The following is a 16,321-nucleotide window of genomic DNA, read 5'->3' on the forward strand; positions in this document are numbered from 1 at the left end:
ATATTAAAATACGTGTGATTTAGATTAAAATAAAATTAATTCAAGACTTCAAATTTTATAAATGATTATTGAAGTGAGTTTATTAATTTGTATTGTACGAAAGTTAGTGTTTTTGAGAATAAATTTTCTTCACCGTCAAAAAAAAAAAAAAGAATAGTACAAATTTCTTTAAAAAAAAAAAAATCTCTTTCCTCCCCACAATCCCCGCGTTTATCCACACGCGGACCCGGCGCGCGGCGCAGAAGAATTTAATGGAATAAAGAAAAGCGAAATTAAAAACGAAAGAGAGAGGAAATCTACGAACTTGATTTTTAAGATCCTTCAGAATCCTTGCTAGCTAAGGAACATTCAGAGGTATTGATTTTACTTCTCTCTCTGTTGTTGTCATCTTTCTCAGTTTTTCTTTCACCTTCTTCGATCAATTTCACCTGAAAATCGGAACTTCAAATTCGCACACTCTCTTTGATATCGCTCATTCCCTGTGGTTTTCGATCTTAGTTTCTGTTCGTTTGTTTTTGGTCAGTGATTGATTCTGATCGAGATCAACACCATGTCGATGCTCGATTCCTTCTTCGCCAAGGGCTTCAAAGGTTCCAAATGGTAATAATTTTTTGATAACTTCTTCCCTAGATAATTTATGTGATTGTCCTAGTGTTCGCTGATCTAACTCTTTTTTTTTTTTTTTTTTAACCAAAAGCTAGACAGTCTTGAATGTATTCTGTAGCAATTCGCGATTGCTGGAAGTCGCAAATAGTGAATAGGTTTCTTCCTTTTAGTTAGCCTTAATGAACTGTGGTGGTTTGTTTAACTTGAATTGTTGCAATGTCTTGTTTTTGCTAATAATTTAAGTGGACATCGCGGAGCTTTTATTGTTCTCTAGATTTTTCACCGCATCTTTTTCTTTCAGATGGCCCCTTTACCCGGTTCAATTGGTTACATATGAGGAGGCTATGTATTCTGGAGTTTTAATTAGTCCCTGCTGTTGGTCCTTTTGCTATATTACCTGGATTAGCTCTGTTATTTCATTTTGTTCTCGAAGTTTCCTAGCAAGTGACTTAATTTTTCGTATTCACACTTCCAGTAAAACCCTTCTGAAGTTGACAATTCCTCGTATAAAGCTGCTAAGAAACAGAAGAGAGATCCAGTTAAAGCAGATGCGCCGTGACATTGCTAAACTACTTGAGACTGGGCAAGAAGCTACTGCTCGCATAAGGGTAATTTGCATGAAAAGTTGTCCGGTCTTTCTGTTTTTCCACTTATTTGTGAATTGTGAACCTGTGACCCTCGGGGCTTTCTTTTTTGGTTGCTATATGTGATTTGCCGTGCTTTTCATGATGTGATAACTTGCGCAGGTGGAGCATATTGTCCGAGAAGAAAATATGATGGCTGCTCAAGAGATCATTGAACTGTTTTGTGAGCTTATTGCTGTCCGCCTTCCGATAATTGAATCTCAGAGGTATTATACAATGCAAAACAGAAATCTTACTGACTGGCTTAACTTATGCTTTCAATTTGTTATTTGTGTGACAATTGTGTTCATGTCAGATTTTATATCTTAAGTTAGTATTGTGTTTGACATGCTCCTAATTAAGCTAAAGGCATTTTTTATCCATCATTAAAATAGGTAAATCAGTGTTACTGTGACCTAAAGAACTGATTTATTACTGGAGGCAAGTGTAGTTATTTTGGATCAAGACTGTGGTCCAGGGAGCGCGCCATAAGCTAAAAATGCTGAAAATGAATATTTTCACTTCCGCATTTTTCTTTTCCAAGCTTGCTCAATTCTCTGCCAGTATCACTGGATCATCTTTATAATTTTATTTTACACGTGACAGATCAAAAAATATGTTGAAATTTATTTAATATTCAGTTGGCATTTACCTATGTGTTCTTGATAGTTGAATTTGAAGATAGTTTGGTTCCTAAAAAGTTAAGGCACTGGAGGGAAAAAAAAATGTTATTTAATTAGTCCCAGTTCTCGTTTCTGCCCTTCTTTTAAATGATCAGTCATGCTGCTTTCACCCAAATTAATTTCAATATTTAACAAGAAGATAGCTTTCCTGACATTTGCATCAACAAATTGCAGAACTAATGTGTGGAAGTAAATGAGCAAAAGAGACATAATATGGGAAGAACATGTTGATACTGATGTTGAATGAATATTTTCTATTTGTCTACTTGTTTATTTGAATATTTATTGTTACCTAGAGCAGGTTGCTCATGGAAAAGGAGCTTAATGCTGTTTCACGAATTATGACCATCATTTGAGATAGAGATGTGATGGGATGTAGGATTAGTTAGATTGGATTTAGGATTTTTGTTTTATTACTATGATCCCTTAAATTTGAATTAAGAGTTGGTTTGAATAAGTGTAATTTTGATTATTAGGTTATCTCTTAGATTATTCTAGAATGTTTTATTTAATTCTTGGGATTTCTAGAATATTTGTTTTTAATTGCTAGGATTAGGGTTAAGGCTTATAATTACATCTTAATACATTCTCATTTGTATGCGTTTTGATGAAATGAATAAAATTGATTTTTGAGTATTCCCTCCCTATCTTGAGTTCTTCTCTTCTCCCTCTATCCATCTGGTTTCTCCCTCTCTTCTGGTTATTCTCCCTCCTCTCCTTGTCTCTCTTCCCTTTTCACGTTCTTGTCCTACATCAATATGTTTGTTCATCTGAATATAACATTGATTTATTTCTACCAAAGTAAAACTGGAATCCATGTTGATATCTTTTCCTACGGGGATGCATTATGTGGAAAATACTTAAACTACTGCATCAACTACTGCATCCTCGTATTGGCACAGTGATATTAAGAGCAGTGGTTTTTACTCCTGTATTATAAGAGTTTGTGATTTCCAGTAATACTCCTGCGTCCCAAAATGTAACTCACATTCTAAGAGATTTGTGATACTCAATGTGTCAGTCATTTTGTAGAATGTGGTGAAAATTAATTGTTCTTTTTTCAAATTTATCTCTATTTAAGAGAGATATCATTAACATGAGATTACAATTTAGTAAGGGTAATTTTGGAAAGTTCAGGTAATTTTTGAAAAGTTCAAGATGTCTAACTAGCTTTAGCAAAATCTATTGGTTTATGTAAAGTAGCTAAAGGTGACATACATTCTGGGATCGAGGGAGTAGTAGTTTTGGACTTCGGCAAATTTTATGTATGGGATCACATTAGCACATAAAGAATTGTAACAGAAGGAAGATGAAGGTTTGGTGGGGGTTCTTACCCCTGCACATCATTTTTTTTCAACTGTGTACTTTTCCTTGTTATAACTGTTACAGCTTAAATCATGTGTTAGTGTGATGTTTCGGTAAAAATCATTGGCTAACATTTGCAGTAAGTTTTTGTCTCTGCAATTAAACCCTTTTATTGTTGGCTAATTCAGCAGTTTCAAAATCTGGGTCAAATACTGTATTCTGAGGAAAAAAAGCAGTCAAATACAAATGCTGAAAATATCTGTCTACTTAGGTTGTGAAAAGCCCATTGATATTCTTTAATTGTATGTATTCTACCAAACTTCAACATTGTTCAGGGAATGTCCTCTAGATTTGAAGGAAGCTATATCTAGTGTATGTTTTGCTGCACCAAGGTGTGCCGACCTACCAGAGTTGTTGCAGGTTCAAATGTTATTTGCTTCCAAATATGGGAAGGAATTTATATCAGCAGCAACTGAGCTCATTCCAGATTGTGGTGTTAACCGCCAGGTTTTATAATTTTATATCGGCTATGGACTTGTTGGCAATTATTTTTTTTTGGCAAGGGACTTGTTGGCAATTATAAATGCTATTTTTTATGATGTTATTTGTCCAATTTGCAATTGCAGTTAATAGAGCTGCTGTCAATTCGTGCCCCTTCACCCGAAAAGAAACTGACACTTCTAAAAGAAATTGCTGTTGAGCATGACGTAGACTGGGATCCAACTGCCTCGGAAGCTGAGTTCTTGAAGAAACATGAAGACTTACTGGTAACTATTAGACACCAGTGACTAAGAAGAATGTGTTCATTTTTCTTTCCACTTTGTTATAATATATGCGTATGCTCACTTTGTCAGAATGGCCCAACACAATTCTTTAGTGGATCTAAAGTGCCCCTTCCTGAAGAAAAACACAATGAAGCATTGTATTCTGCTCCTGACCAACCCAACAAAGGAGAACCTGATTCTGATTCTGATTCCGACATATTAGAATTTCCTGAAGTTCCTAAAGTATCGGTGAGGTCAAGTGCGAATTTTGCCATGGCTCCAGAAACGGTTACATCCTCTCCATCTATTCCACCCCCTGAAGTTGGCCTTCATTCATCAAGCAGTTCTGGAGGTTCTGCAGATATAAAGTCTGAATACACAGAAGAAAAATCGATGGTCAATACAAATGAACCCCATGATTTCGCTGGCAGTATGGAAAAGAAACAGTTTGTGCCTTTCATCTCCCCTCCAATGTCTTCTGATGGATCATTTTCTGCGAGGCATAGCGACTCATCCCCGTCCCTTTCAAAGACCACAGCTGAGGCTGATGTTGACTTGAATGATGTGTTGGTTGCTGCTCATACTGCTGCTGAAACGGCTGAACGTGCTGCAGCAGCAGCTCGCTCAGCAGCTACTCTTGCGCAAATTCGCATTAACGAGCTTACCAAGAAAAGTGGTGAAAATGTACCAGACGGTAGTTCTGAGAACCCATTTTATACAGGAAACAATATAAATCAGTCCAGAACACCAGAAACAGGGAATTATACTGAGCAAAAAGCTGTGGATGACTACAATGGTCATGGCGCAAGTAGTTATGAGTCCCCCAATCATCAGAATGCCCCCCCTGGTTCTGATTCATCGAGATTTACTTCATTTGACACACTAAAGCCAGACCTTGATTCTTGTCTACCAGAAGACAAAACATCTGGCCACCAGCCCAAGAGATTACCTTCAATGGATGAGGACCCATATTTCTCGTACCCCAACTTATTTACCTCACAAAACTCAAATGCTGGATCTCATACTCAATTAGATAATACCAGATCCCATCATGATCTGTGACAGGTCCTTGATATGTATGAGATCTTCCTTGTGAATGAGTTTCGACAGTGCTGTAGAGTTGTGGTTGAGTTTTTGCTGTGCATGCAGTTTCCGGTTTATACCATATTCCGCATCCTTCGTACCTATATTCTGCATTCAGTGAAAATTTTGAATTTATATTATGAAGCCTTCTTTCCTGTTGGTGCTGAATTTGTTGATGGTGAGTGAGGCGACAATGATTGTAAAAATTCTTAGTGTTGGGAATAAAAGGTTCTCATTTTCAGTTCTGTTTATGTTTAAATTTCTTAATTGTTTTAGCACCTTGATGTTTGTGTTGGCAGTGGATTACAGTGGGGAAGGTGAATCATGTATTTTTTTTCACTGGATTTTTATGGTCCGTTTGGTTCATGGGATCAATAGGCACGTAATAATTGAGGATGCAATGTAATGTAATTATGATTATAATAAAGTTGTTTGCTACAATATTGAGAATGATAAAATTAAATTTATTATTTATGTTTAATTAAATACAAATAAAATCAAAATTACAAAAAAGCCCTTACACAAATAAAAAAAAAATTTTATTTACTGCTTCCCTCATCTTTCTTGTCCACTGAGACAATACTAACCCATCATTGTTGGTCTTCATTCACCTTCATCCTTCCTCCAAAATGATCATTCCTCACCCCACATGTTCTTTCTATTCCAGGTCCGTCACATAAGTAGAATCACCACTCTCACAAGTTAGAAACAGAAAACATCCCCTTCCAAAAAAATCCTCACACCTGACTTCTTTCACTTCCAAGTGCGTCATCCCTCCCTCTCCCATTAGCTTCATTGTTGGATGATCGAAGTCTCACCAACCTTCCTCGCTGCCAACACTCCTTGCACAAGATTAGATCTACGTTCACTATCGGACGTCTAGATTCTTGTCACCGACCTTCATCACAACTACGCCTAATGCTTTGTTATGCCGTTGCCTTTTGTTCCAACCCTACCTCTATCCCTCTCTTCTACTTCCGCCATAGCCCATGATTCCTGGCAATGAGGATTTCCTTCTCTACCTCATCTTCATCATCTCCGGTGAAGATTATTCCAATCGTATTTTCATTGCTTGTATCTTTGTTTTCATATTTTTTATTTTACTTTTTGCTAGCACTAGTTCCTTTTTCATTTTCATCCTCATGATGATGAAGTGAACAGGGAAGATGAAGTTATTCACTTGACGAAGGGGTGTCCTCAACATAGGGAAGGCCACTGGTGGAGGAGGGTTGGTAGTGGTCAACGAAGATGATGAAGAAGGAAAGGGCAAATATTGTCTTTTTTGGATTACAACATGTTATAATCCCCATTCTTTACTATTATGGATGTAATCCCCTTTACCACCTAAATGTACAAACCAAATGCTTGAAAGAGGCTATTGTATTAGGATTACAAGGAATGCTAATACAATGCGTCGAACCAAACGGGTACTTATAGTCTTCAATTAAAAAATAAGTCCATTTGATACAAGAGAATTGAGATTAAAATTACATTATTACATAGCTTTAGGGTCCGTTTGGTTCCTGCCATCCTGGCCGGTGGAATGGAAATATGGTTTCTAGCTTTACTCTTTGATGATATGGCTTGTTTGGTTGCCTTCAGTAGAGAATCAAGAAAGCATTTAATTGCAACCTCACACAATTCAAATATGGTCTGTTAAAAGAAGTTAACAAACACCATGATATTATTTTTCAATTATATTCATCATCTTAATCTTTTAGTGCATTCAATATTGATATTATTTGTGGTGCCTTTAGCACTCTAATTTTATTTATAATACATTTGGTGACCTAAACTATAAATAAAATTAGAATGTCAAATATAACTAAACCATAAAATTAAGAGGTACTAGACACACTAGAAAAATAACATTAGGATGTTGTAAACTATAAATAAAAGTAGAATGTTAAATGCTATTAAAAATTATTATTTTTTGGCCAAAAAAGAATTATTATTAGAGCGTTGGATGTTATTTTATTATTGCCAAAAACAGAAAATCTTCTAAGGTTAACATGAATATCGATATCAATGCATCTTGTAAAACCTACCGGTAATTGTACTATTTTTAAATTATAAACAACGTAGCTTTATTTTTTGGCCTAATGTAGCTTATTGATAATAAATAATAAAAAATATTGTAATATCTTTCAACATACAAGGAAGTTTGTTTAGTTAAATTTTAAGATCTAACCATTTTCCGCGGCAAAATTTAAGCCTACCAATATACTAGTATATATATTTGCCATTAAGCCTACCAATATAATGTGATAGATTTGTGATAATTTTGTTAATCAAAATTATAGTTTGAAATGATTTTACAAACTCAGGTAAGGGATGATTAATTATAAACTTAAAATTATGATTATCTCATAAATCATTATTACTAGTTTTTATAATTGATTTTGTCATGTATAAAGCGTTTGGTAACCTTAAGAGATAATTATAATTTTGAGTTCATGATTAATTTTGGCATATAAATGAAGTATGAGATTATACAAAGTTAGAAGTTCTTACTTGTAATCATGAATGATGAAGTGGTCAAATTTAGTACATAGCAATTAAAAAATAAAAATAATTATTTTTAACAAAACCAAGTCATTGCTAAAAGAACAAAATTAAGTAGCTTCACGAAATTTATAATAAAAATTCTGTTAACTACTACCTCCAGTCCTATTTATAAGATCTAGTTGACTAACTTGAAGAGATTAAGAAAAGAAGTTAAGTTAGTTATTTGTAATAAATATGTATTATTTTTTCTAAAATATTCTTGCTAATCAAGTGTATTAGCTATAACTACCATTGTTAGAAGGACTATCTTAAAAAAAATATATAAATATAAGAGACAAAGTGAATTGGGATCTTATATTTAGAATTAAAATAAAAATCAAATAAGGTCTTATATTAAGAAGCGGAGGTAGTATGTCTTAACATTATATTATTACAATTTTATTTTTATATGTAACTTACTTATATAAAAAGAGTTTATTACTATATATTAGTTACTTGTAAGGTAATTAAATTAATGACCTTTTTTTCAATCTTACCCCTATTAAGTTCAACAGAGAAAATAAGTCAAAGAAAATGTATAACATGTTTTTCTTGAACGCCTTTTTTTTAATAGGAATAAGTGGGAAATTTTTTTATCAAGTTAATATATTTTTTAATATGCGAGTATGAGATACTCAATGCCAGTTAAAAATTTTAACTTGATATATACTACCTCTAGTCTTTAATATAAAATCTAATTTGATATTTAATTTGGTTCTAAATATAAGATTTCAATCTATTTTGTCTCTCATATCTATCTATTTTTTCAACTAATATACGTATTTAACAAAGGTATTCTAAAGAAAATAATACTTATTTATTACAAATAATCAACTAATAAATTTTTATTCTATTTAAATTAATTAACTAATTTTATAGTAAGATGGTACTCCCTCCGTTCCTTATTATAAGAGATGAATAACCGAATTACGTTGATAAAAAAACAGTTAAAATTAGTTAAGAACAATTAATATGTAAAAAGTATAATTTTTTTCTAAAAATACCCTCATTAATAAGGAGAGAGAATATGGTAGAGAACAATGGTAATTTATTAAAAGAAAGAGAAGTGGGAAGGAGAGAGAGTGTGAGTTGGAGACAATAAATATAGGTAAAATAAGAAATCAACACAAAAAAGTAGAGATAACTTTTAAGTGTTTCTTATATATAGAAACATGTCATAAATACTAAATATTTCTTATAATAAGAAACGGAGGGAGTAGTATTTTATTTTATGCTGGGATGAAAAGATGAGGAACTGTATCTGTTGAAATTGCCAGTAACAAGGGGAACCCACATTAATGATAAGGTGGGCTCCGTGAACGTTTATTCACTATTTCACTGTCGAAAAAAGATGAATGTCCATTCATTTTGTTCTCCCTTTTTGGTTTTCTGAGTCAGTATTTTTAATATTATTTTATTGATGCATAAATCAAACCAAATCAGATAATAATATCAAATAACGCGTTGAAACTTGAGAAACACTCCCACCTACAATAACGGTTAGTGCGCGCCGCTCCTAGGTCGGCGATAATACTCCATGTCTACATCAACACTCTTTTTCCTTTTTCCTACATCCAAACACCCCAGAAAAAAAAACAACAACAACACTTATTATTTTCTTTTGTATTTTTTTTTTGTATTCTTGTCGTAATTTCTTATTATTTAATAACCATACAGGCCAAAAGTTTTATAAAGTAGCTAAATTTACTTTTAATGAAAGCACATTTTTCATATAAAAATGTTTATTTGAACCACAAAAGGATACTGCGGTGCATAAATCTGGGGCCCATTTATATTTTGAAAGAAAATATGTCTTTTGCCGGATTAAAGAAAATGTTTTTAATAGAACATAATATTTCATGTCATATAATTTTCTTTAAAACTCCCTTGGCATTAGACCTAAATTATGTGGAAGATCGCCTTCTATTTCATTAGACCACTTCATGAGCAAGAATCATCCACTTGCTTGGATACCAATTGATCATGAAAAGGAAATAAGAAAATAATCTTTGTAGTCTTGTTATTGTCTAAAAATTTGTAACCAGATCCTCTGAATTGATAAAAGCTTTTATTCAACCCTGATGGAAAAAAAATATTGAATTTTCAAATTTTATTATACAATTTATATATTAACCGAACATTTTAAATAGATATGACTAAAAAATGATAAAAATTTATAGTTTGCACATACAAAAAAATAACAAAGAATAGGAACAAAGATTAAATTAAGAATATTTTGAACTAAGAATAAATTTTTAAAATATAAAAATTAACTTAACAATCATAATCTCCAAATAGAAGTCAAGTCAGACATGGTGTAAAGATTAAGCTACCATTGTTTCATCAAGTAAACACCACTTTGTCAAACTGCACAAGATGATACAAATAGCAACTGACAAAGCAGTCCCTATGCACAAATGTAAATGAATATAATGCATTGAACTTACAGGAGATCAGATATAATCAGATTATGGTACGCCATGAGAAAGCAAAGAGGAGGAATCAAAAAATAAGTAAAAGAGAACTTTATAGTTAAAAAGGGGGGAAAAGCCATAATAATTCTTCTTCTCTGTCACTTTCTACTGTGCCAAAGTCACCTAGGACCTGATAACTCAACTGCATGTAAATTCTCAGTCGAATCAACAATCCAATCAGAATTGGGATGAGGGGCCAGCTCCACCTCCTGCCGAAGAACTTCAACCTTCTGCCACTCATCCCATTTCTCCGCCAGGCCATCACCTTCAAGCATTCTCACCACGTCTGACATCTTAGGCCGTTCCATAGGTGAGCCCTGAGTGCAGAGAAGGGCAACCTGGATGAGCTGTTCTACCTCAGCTTCTACATAGTTCTTCTGTAGATCAGGATCAACCAGCATCTCTAGCTTCTTCTCTTTAAGAAGGCTTTTTACCTGAAAATGTTCAGCGGTGTCAGTTTGGATGTCATCAGTGAAAATGTAAATTTTCCAAATCGCTCTTGTATCTTTCTACCAAACCAGAAGCTGCATCAATAATAGTGGATGATGACATCTACTAAGGTGAACTAAGTTGGAAATTCATGTTCTATCAGCATATGTTACGTGGTTGACCCAAACAAGAAGTGAAATCAAATGTAATATTCGAGGGGCTTGCAAACTTCAAGTGTCGAATCAACCAATATCATAAAAAGGGAAAAGGCTTTCCCTCCCTCCTTTTACCATTTGTGTGCATTAACACCATGCCCAAGACAAAATTATAGGAAGAGCAAATACAGAATACAGTAATTATAGCATTAAATTTACAGCAAGGGAAAAATATAATTAATTAAAACAGGATTTATTTTGCGGTGAACATACCCAATCAAGCAACATGACGTCGTCATCATTTGCAAGCCGAGCAAGGTCAAAAGCTCTTTGTCCAGTTATGAGCTCCAGAAGCATAATACCATACCCAAAAACATCGGTTTTCTCAGAAGACTTCCCAGTTGACAGGTACTCAGGAGCTATGTGCCCAATTGTGCCCCGTACAGCAGTTGTGACATGGGTGTCCTTGTAATCCATAAGCTTTGCCAGCCCAAAGTCACCAACAACAGCCTCAAACTCTTCATCTAACAATATGTTTGCAGCTTTAACATCTCGATGTATAATCTTTGGGTCACAATGATCATGCAAATACGAAAGACCCCTGGCAGATCCCAAAGCAATTCGCTTCCTTGTTGGCCAATCTAGTGGCTGTTGATTTGCTGGACGCTCTTAAATAATATAAATACAAAGTCACAAGGCTATCTCAACATATAAGTCATAAATCATAGACTTTTTTGATAAATGATTGGTAAAACTGGTCCATACTATTCTTTATTTCTAAAAACAAGTGCCGTTTAAGCTGCAGTTAAAGCAACTACAATTTGCATAACTTAGCATTGCTTAATATATTTTTATTTTCTTCCACAAAATGTCTGCATGAGATTTATTTGGCAGTAAAAGCTGACACTAGATTGAAAAAGAAAGGTCCCTGTTGGGATGTTGAAGCATGGAAATAACAATAATCAACCTGATTTCGAGCAATACACAAAGACATTGCAGGAAGCTAAAGGTCTCCCTAAAGTTTTAAGCCGCAGGTGCACAACCCTTAACGATTTATACAAAAGCGGACTAGATGTTAAATGAGAAAAGGTTATCCCTTAATTCATACAGTTAACATCATTTAAACGCATACCGATACAAAGAAAAAGGGGTGTAGAAACAGAAGGCAGAGGTCTCTATATGTATATGGAAAATGAGATAATTAGCCAACAATATAAAAGTGATCAACTGCTGAAAAAAAACAGAAGGTGGCAAATGATCAACACACCAGTCAATCAAATTTCATTAAAACCTCCGGTCAAAGTCACTCCATAGCAAGAAGTTAAAAGAAGTGCTTCAATAATTTCCATGCCCATTGGCTTAACAAGACTAAGGAGAACAAATATGGAAAATATTTACCTCTTAAGCATGATGCAACACTTCCATTTGCCATATAGGGATAAACAAGTAACCTCTCAGTAGGTGTCATACAGAACCCACGTAAACGGAGAAGATTGCGATGCACGGCCATGCTGATCATTTCTACTTCAGTCTGAAACTGAAGCTCCCCACCAGGTGTGCGCTCCTCTTTCAGTCTTTTTACAGCAACCAATGAACCATCTGCCAAGCGTCCCTTGTACACTTTACCAAACCCGCCCCTTCCAAGAATATTCTTATTGCTGAAACTATCTGTGGCAACTTGCAGTTCTCGTAGTGAAAACCTCTTAAGCTGTCCCAGATGGACTTCAGGATCCTCTTCAGCTGCAAACAAACACAAAGAAGTCAAAATCATCCAATTAATATTTATTATTGACCAAATGTGTATAATTAATGAGATAAACCAATCTCAGCCATGTTTTCTCACCAGGAACATCAAAGAAAAACTCTTGTGGTTTCCTTCGTCGCCACCATGCAAATGCAATTGCAGGAGCGGCAAATAACAGGGCAGCACCAGCAGCAACTCCCCCAGCAATTGCCCCAGTGGCACCACCGTCTCCTGAAATTTCCATAAACAGAAAAATCAAGACATAAGTGCTTCTTTCATCACTCATAAAAGTTCCACTACCAAGGCATTGTCAGAGCTGAGAAATCCATCCTAAAAATTCTGAAAGCTGGAGAAATATAATTCTTCATGTCTAGAAGATATCAGAACATAAGCCATTAGAATGTATAAATAAGGTAGACATCTAAACTCTAAATTTTAAGCCAAAAACAATAGGAATTTTACCTGGGGTAGAAATTGGGGTTGGCGGGGCAAAAGGGGGAGGAGGAGAAAATGGCGGACATCCTGGACAAGGATGCCCAGTGACTGGCCCACATAAACCCAAATTGTTAGCAAAACTGCAAGCAGACACGCAGTTGATTAAGCAAAGTTTACAAATTAAAGTTATCAAATTAAGTTAGAGGTCAATGCTTAATGAAGCACCTGATTGGAGTGAATAATGAGAAGGAGCCATTATCAGGAACCACACCAGACAGATGGTTATTTGATAAATCCCTGCATTTTGAAGTATAAATTGCGAACAGAACATTAGCAGTTCTCAAAAGTGGGGAAGAAACAGCACATGTTGAGGCAAAATGGCACTCACAGGACTTGGAGAGATGAAATATTAGTCAGCGACATAGGAATTGGACCCGTCAAGCTGTTATTGTTCAGCCGACTATCCTTAGACAAACGTCAAGAAAGTATTAAGATCTATATTAACACAAAATAGAAGAAAGATAAAAGTCACAGACTGAAATCCAATGCAACAAAACAATCGTTTGCCTCAATAGAGAAATTATAATTTATACCAAAGTAACATAGCAAACCCCTAACCATCATTTGCTCCCATTATTATTCTCATAGCAAAGCCTTGTGTTAGCTAATCATATCAAGAAAAGGGCAAACGCACAAGCTCAAATAATTGCCATATTTAATCTTCTATGTGCATATAAGTGATAAGTCAACGCAAAGTCTCAATAGCCATTTAGAACCACGGGTGTTCTGAGTGACAGTTACATTTCTCTCAAGACTGTTGGATATAAAAATTGTGCTTCTACTGATTCATTCAAACTCCCAAATATAAATGCTAAAGCACATTTGATTTTAAAGACTTCAGTTTATTCTAGAATCTAACATAAAGCAAATAATTAGCTTTAATGCAGCACTGTTATACTGTTGGATCTAGTAGTCTACAGAGTCGACTTCCCTTTGCTAAATTTGTTGTAGTCAATGAATCCACATTCAACATTAGACAATTTGAGATTAACAAGATGCCATTTTACATACTTATCATCCCACACAAACCAGTGATATAAACAAAAGTAGCAATGTTCCTTGTACAAACAAAATGAAATTTGGAACGAGATAAATTCTTCAGAAGGACCACCACACCATAGGTGTCAGACAAATAATGCGAACGATGAGTATACTCACAGGAAACGCAATTTTGACAACTTGCCCAATGAATCTGGGATAGGACCAGAGAAGCTGTTTAAGTACAGATCCAAGCTCACCAGGTTAGTAAGATTACCCAGGTCGCTTGGAATTGGACCGGTAATGTTATTGCTGTAAAGTTCCCTGTTATGAAAAATGTACATTAAAAAATTATGGAAATATTGGATTGCAATGTCATTATTTAGAAAATACTCAAATGAGAATAATCCAAAAGTGGCATGTTCATTGTTCCATAACTTCAACAATTTTTATGTTCAAAAACATTTGTTACATCACGGGAGAATATTCAAACGTCAAAAAAGGAAGAAAGAAGACTTTTAACGCCCCAAAATGAAACAATGTAACATGGATGACTTCACTACCGAGCCTGTAAATTCATTAAACAATAAAAAAGAAAAGAAAAGAAGATGAAAACATCAAAGACTCAAGGCATGAGATAACATACAGATACTGCAAGTTCTTGAGCAGGCCTAGTTGCGGAACAAGCTGACCAGACAAAGCAGCATTTCCTAGATCACTGTCATCAGGAGCGTGAAAAAAAATAAAAACACAAGGCAACATTAGAAAAAGCATCTTTAGTGACAATGCTTTGAACCAGACGTCAGATACAGAATGGGCATATAAGTGATAAATATCAAGGACAGAAAGCTTACACTCTTATTACACTATTATCATTGTTGCAAGTGACATGAAACCATGTGCATGGATTGACAAGTGTAGGATCCCAACTTGACAAAACATTGTTAGGATCCTGCAAATTTGTCCTCAGACTATGCAAAGCATCACCTGTATCAAAATACAAGAACAAAGAATCAGCTTTGGGCTGCAAGCTACAAATGTTAGGCATTGCAAACTCAGAAATAAACCGCATCGCATTGATTTAAACGATACATTTCAAGCACAAAAACAAGTTTCCCAGCACTTGAATTACACGAATCAGTAAACGGAGATCTAATCTTCGGTGATGTACTAGACACACGTGCGAAGGGAAAAAAAAATCGATTTCATAAAGTAACAGGGATTAAGGATTCAGTATGCTGTACAGATAAACATTGAATCAGGAGAGTCTGGTAGAAGCAATGCCACGATTTACCCTGTTCATTCCACGTGGCATCATTGCTTGGTTTACATTGCCGGAGGGCATCATAAACCTTAGTAAGAGCATCTGATAAGGCATCCAGCAGTAAGAGTTTCTCTACAAACGTACTCCAGGAGAATCCCATAATACCATAGGAAAAATGAACTACAATAGGGATGAAATATCACTAGAAGATACTCCATCTGATCGCTTCTCCCACAATTTTCTCCTTTTGTCCCAAACCAAAGGAAAAGAGATATAAAGATCACAATGAAACAACCAAGAACGCACCAAGGCTGTCTGGAAAATGGTATCAACCTGGAGTTGCGTATAGACTTCCGAGGGGAAAAGAAACCCGATCACCCCAAGTCAATACAATCAAAGAAGCAACCAGCAAAATCTCAAACAAAGTTTGAAGATATTCCTTTTTGTTGAAAGAGTAGGAAAGGAAATGAATGAATGAGCTCAAAAGCTAAAAGAAATCCATACATACCTTCCATGTTAGCAGAAATCAGGCATACAGAGTGAACTATCACGACCAACCAGAAAATAGCTGGAGTCCACACCTTCGTCTCCATCTAAGTAGCCAAAAATCGCAGATCCGAATGATATCTCGCCCCACAATACACCATCACAGAACAACTCTCCTCCAAACTCTAACAAACCCAGACAACTCAATACCATAACTTCCGAAATCTTACATATTAACCTCCCAAGTCTCCACCATTACAGCCCAGGAACAAACTCAAAACCTTAAAAGCCGATCTCATCCAAATATGCCTTCTAGAACAACCCAGAAAATCCGAACTGAAAAAATCCTCTAAAAAGTAAAAAATCAGAAGAAATTCATAACATTTCCGCCTCCTTCTTCCCGACTTTCCTCTCTTCGCCGAGCAAATCTCTCGCAACTTCCAACCAGTTCAGTGTGACGTAGTTTTGTGTGCGCGTTTTTGAGTGAGGCGTGCGCAGAGAAGAGTGAATAGAAGAGACATAGAGAGAGAGAAATGGAGGCTGCCCAAACGGTGCTGCCCGCTGCCCAAACGCAGTCAAAACGCCCTCCCGCTATATTGTGGAAAGTGACGTGACCCACAGGAGGCAGGGGGCAAAACCCCGTTTCGAGTCAAAGCGAGCGTGGGAGTCTAGTGGGCCCCACAAC

General features: G+C 35.4%; 2 protein-coding genes across 2 annotated transcripts; one reads left to right on the top strand and one right to left on the bottom strand.

Annotated features, from left to right (window-relative positions):
* The first annotated feature begins 262 nt into the window (after window positions 1-262).
* Window positions 263-5,323, top strand: LOC114747813 (uncharacterized). Its single transcript, XM_028936163.1, has 7 exons — window positions 263-354; window positions 524-600; window positions 1,082-1,214; window positions 1,353-1,456; window positions 3,553-3,724; window positions 3,844-3,984; window positions 4,072-5,323. Exons 2-7 carry the CDS (start codon window positions 551-553, stop codon window positions 5,041-5,043), a joined length of 1,572 nt encoding a protein of 523 aa, XP_028791996.1. The 5' UTR covers window positions 263-354; window positions 524-550; the 3' UTR covers window positions 5,044-5,323.
* Window positions 5,324-9,859: 4,536 nt separating this feature from the next.
* Window positions 9,860-16,017, bottom strand: LOC114747794 (somatic embryogenesis receptor kinase 1-like). Its single transcript, XM_028936143.1, has 11 exons — window positions 15,659-16,017; window positions 14,741-14,873; window positions 14,533-14,604; window positions 14,067-14,210; window positions 13,237-13,308; window positions 13,074-13,145; window positions 12,876-12,988; window positions 12,513-12,644; window positions 12,068-12,409; window positions 10,943-11,337; window positions 9,860-10,519 (listed from the first exon to the last, which is right to left on the bottom strand). The coding sequence occupies exons 1-11, from the start codon at window positions 15,741-15,743 to the stop codon at window positions 10,205-10,207; spliced, it is 1,875 nt and encodes a 624-aa protein (XP_028791976.1). The 5' UTR covers window positions 15,744-16,017; the 3' UTR covers window positions 9,860-10,204.
* Between the last annotated feature and the right edge of the window lie 304 nt (window positions 16,018-16,321).

This window comes from Neltuma alba, unplaced genomic scaffold (genome assembly GCF_004799145.2).
Source record: "Neltuma alba isolate B1F8T4 unplaced genomic scaffold, ASM479914v2 tig00000908_pilon, whole genome shotgun sequence".
In the NCBI taxonomy this organism is placed as follows: Eukaryota; Viridiplantae; Streptophyta; class Magnoliopsida; order Fabales; family Fabaceae; genus Neltuma; species Neltuma alba.